Source organism: Condylura cristata, unplaced genomic scaffold (assembly GCF_000260355.1).
Source record: "Condylura cristata isolate star-nosed mole 26May11 unplaced genomic scaffold, ConCri1.0 scaffold00002, whole genome shotgun sequence".
NCBI classification, from domain to species: Eukaryota; Metazoa; Chordata; class Mammalia; order Eulipotyphla; family Talpidae; genus Condylura; species Condylura cristata.
Genome location: NW_004567103.1, coordinates 20,856,812 through 20,865,804, shown reverse-complemented (window position 1 = coordinate 20,865,804; position 8,993 = coordinate 20,856,812). Strand labels below are relative to the sequence as shown.

General features: G+C 46.4%; 1 protein-coding gene across 5 annotated transcripts in view; it reads right to left on the bottom strand.

Annotated features, from left to right (window-relative positions):
* Nucleotides 1-8,103, bottom strand: part of KLF7 (Kruppel-like factor 7 (ubiquitous)) — a 123,217-nt gene extending 115,114 nt beyond the window's left edge. For all 5 annotated transcript variants that reach the window (XR_001145558.1, XR_001145559.1, XR_001145560.1 and 2 more), the window contains exon 1: nt 7,557-8,103. Coding sequence is in view for 2 of the 5 variants with exons in the window: in XM_004674348.2 (XP_004674405.1) it covers nt 7,557-7,658 (102 nt within the window). In the remaining 3 variants the exon portion in view is untranslated. The remainder of the gene's footprint in view (nt 1-7,556) is intronic.
* Between the last annotated feature and the right edge of the window lie 890 nt (nt 8,104-8,993).

Genomic DNA, 8,993 nt, shown 5'->3' with positions numbered 1-8,993 from the left:
CACGCCATGTGGTCACCTCCGGGGCAGGCGGGGATCGAACTCATGCGGAATTGGCTTAAGTTACTTAGTGCTGTGCTTTAACCCGCTGCGCCACCAGGGAGGGCCGTAGATTCACGTTTTAAGGAGATAAAAAAAAAGTCTCCACTTGAGAAGGAATTTCAGCTTTTAAGAGGTGCAACAGAGCTGTGAGACAAATTCCACAAGAGAATTTCCACCATCATCACTACTAGAGACTGGGAGAGGGGATGAAAGAGCTAAAAGTTCCTATGTAAGAAGAGAGGGACACCTGTATTTTCTTCCTTCATTAGGAATTCTAAAAATTCACCCTCCTTCATCCCTTTACCTCATGAGATCTTTTTTAAAACCTCATAGAGTCTGACCATCTTACCAACAGCTAATTATGATATGCAGTATTTTTTGTTTAAAATTGTAAAACATGACCACCTCACTCCCCATCCAATTCCCTCAAGAATGTAAGAACATTTCAAAAAAAGATTTTCCTCAATTGGCTGTTACAGTTTCAGAATCTCTTTATTGGCAAGTGTCAGAGACAAAGCCCTTTCACATCTGATGCTTTCTGCAAAAACTCCAGCTCCACCATCCACCCAACTCGCTACCACATACTTCTCCATGCCCCCACCGCCTTCTCCCATTCCATCTGTTATCATTTAAGTAACAGTACTTTTCTCTTTTTAATAAGACCAGAGCCACCATTGGGGGTCTTTTGTTTTGTTTCCAAGACAGTATACATTTGCCAAGTGACCGCACATTATTAAAAGTAGAAAAGAAATGAAACTGCACCCAAAAAAATCTCTGTGATATTCTCTAGCTGGGTATAAGGCATAGACAACTGCAAAATTCCACCTCCTAGTACAGTTTGAAGTAAAAGGGGGATTTTCTTGCTTCCCTTTAAAGGAAGAGAGGAAGAAAGAGGGGAGAAAAGAAGAAATGACCCAAAGTAGACAATATAGGCAGATGGAGAGTAAGCAAACTGCACTGGGATCTGATGGAACCCCCCACAGGCACACAACCCGCTGTACCCACAAGGGTCACGTGACCTCAGAGGGCCCAGTGCCTAGTGCTTCACAGTTGAGGAAACCAAGACCCTTTCACAATTTGAAATTCTAAGCATCTGTGCTCTACACTTTGGGAACAGTGCTGGACTTGACTTTCAATCTGACCATCAGGAAATGTCAATAAGCCCATATTCAGAAATAGACATTGCATATGGCTCTACATTAATTATTTTTAATTATCTCTAACTATTTCCCGATGACACAGACAGGGATGCTGTTTCCTGGCATTACGGACATGAGCAGTCACAGTGCACCCTCATCTGCCCCACAACTGCCGCCAGCCCCTGACAAGTCACTGGCTGGAAGCAAAACACAACTTAGAAAACTTCAAGCATGTTCTACAAAGAGTTGTAGAAAAGGGGGTCAATCAAACAGATACAGGGCAGCACTCACAGAACGCAAAATCTCTTTGACAACTGTGCTCTAATCCTTCACTACTTAATTTTGACTATGCCTTCTCTCTCCTGGTGGAGAGAAGTTTGCAGACAGCAGACTACTGGTCAGCTCAACTGTGCATCCCCCAGTTTTTTGCACATAACCACAGTTTTTTGCACATAACCACAATTTAAGGAACAATGTTTTTACTCTGAAATATTGCCCGTTATCTTATCATAAACAAAAGCCTGCCTAGTGTGGCTGGTTTGCCCCCACCCTCCTCTGCTCAATCAGGAGTGATGTCACTATGAAATGGGAAGTTGCTCACACACCATGAGAAGGCTGACACCATACCCACACCCCAAGTCTGCTGCACACCCTCAGCTGTAACATGGATGCATCATGGCTGGTAGAGAGGGAGCTGGAAACTGCTGTCATGTGAATACAATGGACATGGGACACTTAGCAGCACGGAATCTCAGAGTCACACAAAAGTATCAAGTGAGGAAAAGATACAGGATTCACAGCAGCAGAAATAATTCTCCAAATTAGTAACAAAAATACAAGTGGAGTATGGAGAAGGATAAGATCATGGCCAACTGTATGCAAGAGCATGTCCAGGAGGAAGGATCTCTTCAAGTAAATTGAATGATGGTCTCACACGTGGACCCTCTAAGATAAGCAAACTCGGTTACTCCAGGTGGTGTGTTTCTTACCTTGTTGATGGGACTGGAAACATTCATGATTAAAAACTGGTTTCACCTACTTCCGCACTACTAGTCATTGTAGAGTTTCCTGATCACAGTACTTGCTAAGATTTGGCAATTTGGGTAAAAATTTTCCACCAGTTTATGTGAAGCATTCATACTTAGAAAACTGACTTGGGGAGGAAAAAAGGGGGGAGAGGATTTATTTGTAGAGATTAAATCTCAACCCCTCATCCTCTGGCACCACTCAGTTTAAATTGGGGAGCTGTCCTAAACTTTCAGCAAATCCCAATCCCAACAGAAACAAGCTGATAGATCAGAAGGAACAGAATCACAAAGGCATTCTCTTCACTCACCAGTCCAGGGGTTCCACAAAGGTGATAAAATTCTCTTTGCAGGCTACCACATACTGCAGGGGTAGGGGGAACCCCATACTGCAGGGGTAGGGGGAACCTACCAACCCATCTGGTCAGAGCCGTTTTCCTAGCAACGTGAGTCAGTCAGGGACTCAAACTGTGTTCTTCTCTCCCCAATAAGCACAGAATGATTAATGAAGGCTGAAATGCCTTCTCATGCTCAAAAAGTTAAAATACAGGAAATCTCAGAAGGCAAAAGAATCTGAGGATTTAGACGACAACACTATACTACAAGTCCCACTATGACCCTAACCTAAACTACCCAGGCGTAAGTGGCAAGGCAAACAGCCCCCACTGGCATTAGATTTCCAATGGACTGGGAGAGAAGAAAAGCCTCACCACGTTTGGAGGTCTCTGACACCCAGACACAAATCATTTCAGTGGGAGGCGGTCACAGTGCATCTTCAATGCTGCCCTTGAAGTGGACTGGCCCCCAACAACACATTCTTCCCAGGGTGGGGAGTGGGGAGAAAGTGGGAGTTTCAGGGAGAACAAAGAAGTTCCCATCTCCTTCACACACATCCTGCCCCCCAAGGACAGATGTAGTAAAACTCTGCATCTTAACGTTCATCCACTTTAAAATACCACACTGCAAACAGGTAGACTGAATGCTCATATTTGAGAGCCTCTAAATCTGCACAAAGATGTATCTATTAAAAAGAACATGTAAATGAACCTCTTAAAAAAAAGGGTGTAAGTGTGTGATTGATTGCATTCACATGTGCTTTCATTTGTAAAGCTACATTTATCTAGTGATTGCATCGTTATAAAGAAAATCTGGATTACAGGGCAGTTCTAGTTTTTTTGTTTTTTCTCATCAATAAGTCACTGTTTCAAATAAAAAAATAGATTTATGGTAACTGACGAGGACACAAATCACATACCAAAAAAAAAAAAAAAAAAGGCAGCTGTTTTATCCTTTCAGTGTGGTTAAGCAAAGGCTCCTTTGTGTCTACAAATTTCCCTGGGTGGTGCTGTTGCCAAGAAATTCTAATTCATGACAAGGTTTTCTGCAAATTGGGGACAGAGGCAACCTGCAGATGCAGGGACCCTACAGTTTGCTTTGTCTTTCTGGCTGAGACAGCACCTGGCGACCCAGCCCTCCAGAAGACAGTATGAGAAGAGATCACTATACAGAAGGAAGCGATGCAGCTCACAGACTAAACCCCCTCTCTTGCACCATGAGGCAGTTCTTGGAAGGCAACCATTTCTGTAGGTTGTCCCCTGGAGATGCCTCATACCAAAGGCCCTTGTAAGAACTGTTTCAGGGTGCCCGAAACACCAAGATGAAATTGCAGCTTTATGGGGACACTTTAGTTCTTACAGTAGCCAAGTATGCCATTAGTTTAAAACAATGGGGGAATAGGGGGAGGGAGGAATGTTCTATGATTTATTTATTTGTTTCCAGTAGCAGTGGAAAATTTTCTCTGTGCAAAAAGGGAGGCCTGAAACTGACCCCATCTGCCAATTATGAATCAGCATTAACAACAAGCATAATTCCATACGCATTTTCAAGTAAACATGCCATGTTCCTCAATGACATGAACCAAAGCTAAGTGCAAACAAGACTTAGAATTTCATTACTTGACTTGCAATCATGAGACAGCACACTAGATACAAAGAATATACCCAAATCCCAAAAGCCTTGTAGCTTTCTGAAGAAATAATAGCCAAAAATGTTGTATCAAATGCTTTATAGTTTCCTAGTCACCAGTGGATCCAGAAAAGTCATGATTTCTATTGGCAACAAAACTCATGAATGGTCTCTCTTTATCCATCAAGTGGTACCCTACAAGCTTCTGTCCTACCTTTGACTTTCTCCTACTTTTGCTCAGACAGCTCTTGGAATATTTTCTGCAAGTTTCCAAAGAGCTTAAGGCTGGGAGCATTAAGAGTTGTGCGTCAGTTAAATTCCATAAAATAACAGACCACATAAGCACAGTGTAATTTATAGTTATATGACAGGCAGAGATGATGTTACTTGGGCCAAGTGCTTAAGTATGCAGTCAGAGCCCAGGAATGGAAAGCTGTTAATGTAGGATGTCCATCTGGATTTTAAAATTACACCGGCAATGATTTTCAGATTTGGAGCTTGTATGTGGCTAAGACCTCACTGCCTGAAAATCCAATGTCAAAATGATGACCCCGTGACAAGAGGGTCATTGCAGGCTCATTGATTATCAAGCAGGAAAATTATCTCAGACAGTAAGTTCAAAATAAAATCCCAAACTGTGCATCTTCAATTTTCAAATGCACAGATGTTCTTGAGTTTATCATCCAAGCCACTCTTTCTCTAAAATCTAATCAGATCATTGGAATCTCATCTCAAGCCCAGGTACACTGTTCACTTTCAGAAGAACATCTAATAATTGCTCCTCATTTGACCTCTAAAATCTGATTACTCCAAAGCATCAGAAAACTTCCTCCTGCCTGGGGTTCTTTGTAACAACCTCCTTGAATCATTTCATGCAAAGGAGTCTCAGAATTTCACCATCTGATGGTAGATTTAGAACCAACAGTTGCATACAGCCACCTTCCCTCACACCCCCATACTTAGAAAACCCATGAGAAACTGGGGGAGGGTGGAGAAAGGAGGATGTTAGTGATAGGAGTTAGAGGTTTTGTCATCATATCAACTTATAGGCATAGTCACCTTTAGAGCAGTTAGGACTGGGGTCCAAAGCAGACCACTCCTTAGAGTGAAATCTTAACTCAGGAGTGTTTCCCCGTAAATTACGTTTCACTATGGATTATGAGCAGGTCTCAGAAATAGCTTGGTTAAGAGTCTTCAGGTTGGCAGCTGGAGGGTTAAGGCAAGAAATAAAAAAGGGGGGTGTGAAAATTCCTTTGCCTGTATAGACACTAAGCTTGTAGAGGGTGAAGAGAGAGGAGGGGGGGATAGAGAAGATAAGGCTCCTGAGGAAACAATAGATCTACTACATCCCTTAATTATCAGGCCCATGATGTTTCTCTACAGAACTAGACTTTCTCCTGGATGGTCTAACCAGATCTAGAAAAGCAGGTTTCCCCTGGAGAGGCCTTCTCCAAAAGCAAGCTTTACTACTGTGAAAACTTGAACCAAAACAAAGTTGTGTGATTCATCAAGAGGGAACGTTGTAACAAATAAAGCCAACTTTCTTCCCTCCAACACTGCTTAACAGTTAGTCACAAACAAGGGCTGCCTTGGGCAGGCTGACTAAATCAACAGATTCCCTTCCCTAACCTGTCTAGACAGTTGTTAATACGCAACTAATTCGACACCAGTGGGTTGACAGTGTAAAGAGAACGCTATTTCAGAAAATGAAATTCTGGCAACATTTTGGCTTAATTAGCATGCAAAAATAAGAGAAGAAAAGATCTAGTGAGACCCTTCATGAGACACTTCTGTTAAGGATGGGGGAAAGGATGCCCTGAAGAAGTGCCTTACACTAAAAGCATGTGAACTGCGTGTACATTGAGACAAAGTCAAGCATATCTGCCAACATCCTTGGGCAGGAATGCATGCATGGACACACAGACAGCAGAGGCCAACAGTTGGAGGAAAAGTCACAGCCTCTAATCAGGAGAGCAGAGCAACTATTATCAACAATGGTACAGAAGATGGGCTTTACCACTGAGCTCCTTATACCAAAAGCCAAACCTCCACTCTCTAAAGCAGCAACTGTTACATCCCAGCTTCAAGCTGGCAAATTCTGTCTTGGGTCCTGGCAGAGGATACAGTCAGCCCTTCATAGCCTTAACAAGCGGCTGTCACAGAGTGGAGAAGTTACAAGGGCAGCAGCACACCAAGCCTTTGGAAACCCTCCCCAAGGGCAAGTGGGTTTCTCTAAGAGGACTGTGTAAGTTCACACTTCTGAAGCCCAAATCCCCACTGTCATTTTGGACTTTCCATGGTGTATACTGTAGATTTTTAAAAGAACACCCATACTCTCACTACCCACCCACCATCTTTCCTGCAGAATGCCCCTCAGCAGCTACTAATCCTTGCTAAGGAAGAAAATGAAAAAAGAAAAAAGAAAAAAAACAATTTCCGCAGCAGATAAGAGTACTTTCCACTGACCAGCACTTTCTTTTTTTCACTTCATAGAGCCCCTGAACTTGTCACCAGCCTCACTTAGTCCTCACTGGGACGCTTAGCCAACTTGGCATCAGCACCTTTCAGCATCCTAGCAGTTTCTTAACTAGTCCTCTAAAGACGAAGTAAGAGGCATGCAAGCACACGACAGGCTTTGTCATGCTTTGTCAGAGGTTGTGCTGTCTAACTGGAGAGAGACCTCAAACAAAAAAGAGAAACAAGGGCACTGGTAGAGGGTGTTTTCTTTCTGGAGACACTGCCCTAGGGAAACCTAGAATGCAGGATCAGCGATAGAGTTCCAGGGACCCAGAGTGCCCCCGGGCTCCGCTCCATTCTACCCACCTTCTAATCTCAAAATCAAGTTCCTATTCTTTATTGACACTCGCTAATTACTGGGAAAACGCTCCGCTTTGCTTTGCTCCACTATCCCCCCCAACCCCCCCAACCATCACCTCCACCATCTGACGGTCGTCAGCACCAGTTGAAAGAGATGAACCTGATTTAAGGTACCAAGTAAGTAGAGATCGCCCATGTAGAGACGCAGTCTCTTGTCAGCAAAAGCTTGTAAGCCCCACACTACCTTCCCACCCGGTTCCTCCGAACCCCAGAAGTTAGGCAGGTCTCTGCTGGGGAACAGGGAGCCCAACAACGTGTGGAGAAGCATGTGTGTTGATGACTGAATTGCAGGCAGCTCCGACCGGCTGATCGGCTCAGCACACTACGGGGTTAGGGGGTGGGTGGAGAGGTAAGCGCAGAGGACTGTTTAGGAAAACATTTTAAATAACAAACAGCCAAAAAGGGGGGGGGGATAAAATAAACCCAAAAATTCAACCCCGAGCCCACACCAACGCAGCCCCTGCGTCTCGCCACCACCACACGATTTACACAAGTAATTTAAATCATTCACCTGCTGCCAGGTCTCCTCCAGGGATGGCAAAGCTGAGAAGTAGCCGGTGTCGTGGACAAGTTGTAGCTCCTGGAATATACTATAACTAGCCAACACGTCCATGCTGCTGCTGCCGGGCAAAACGGGAGGAGAAACCCTCCCCCGAACACAGTTGGGTCTGTTTGTTTGTCAGTCTGTCTGGCTCACCCCCCAAGAAGGCAGACATCCAGTGGCCCTTTTGTTTTGTTTTGTTTCAGTCAACTAAAAAGGAAAAAAAAATCAATGCGGGAGAGAGGGAGAGAGGAGGTGAGAGAGGAGAGAGTGAGTGGGGTGGATGGAGAGAGGCATCCAGAGTGTACAGTGCAGACGGCTGCCAGGAAAAGGGGACTTCTCCACGGGAGTAACAATTCCCTTCCAGGGCTCTAATCACTCCAGCTCGTGGATCAGGAAAGGGGATGCAAACTCACTGACACGAAGCTGCCATCTATTTCTGCAGCGCTGTTCGCTCCTAATGCAATCTTTGCTCTTTATTTTGGGAGGTTGCATTTTTTTTTCTCGCGATCGCTTCTCTCCCCCCCCACCCCTTCCCCCCCCCCCCACCCCTTCCCTTTCCTCCCCTCCCCTCCCCTCCCCACCCCCCACCCCATCCTTGCTAGTTTGTAGTCTCTCCCCCGCCCCCCCTCCCTGCTCCTTTTCTCCTCCTCCTGCTCTTCCTCCTCCCCAAACTCCCTCCCCTCCGCCCGGCTCTCTGCGCAGCCGTGGGATCTCGGAGGAGGGCGTCCACTAGGCCGCGTGTGACCATGTAAGGTAAACAGGGGGCTCATGAAGTCACTGAGGACCAATGGGGAGCGCGGAGCGGGGCCTGGGGCGGGGCTTGGCCCTGGTAGCAGGCGCGGATTGGTGCGCTGCGGATCTCCCTGCTGCCTTACAAGGCGGTGCGAGGCGAGCTATTTTTAGAGGGCTATATAAGGGGGCTGAGGCGGCCGCGCTGTGGCCGGGGAGCACGAGAGCGCCAGGGACGGGGAGGGTCGCGGCGACACTCGTGGCGGCTCCCGGGACGGCGGAGCGATCGGGCTAAGGCTGAACCTCGGCCTCCGACCCGCGTTTTGGAGCCTAGGGGAGCCCGGGCACCCGGAATTCCTGCGCCTCTAGGAGGGGAGGGAGTCTCGGGTCGCCGTTCTGGCGTGGACGCGGCCGGTCAGGAGGTGAAAGTCCGGAACGCTGGCTTAGGATGCCGCCTGGAGGTGGAACCGGGAGGGAGAACCGCGGAGAGGCCGTCGTGGGGAGGAGGGAACGACACTTCACTCCGCCTCCCCTGTCGGCTTGCGGTGGGAGCCCGCAGGGGAGGTCCTCTCGACTAAAAAATAAACCTGAAAAAAAGTAAAAGGCACCAAAAGCCCCTTCCCGAATCCGCTAGGCTACCTGGGTGCAGAAAGAAGCGCCCGAGGAGGATGTCCC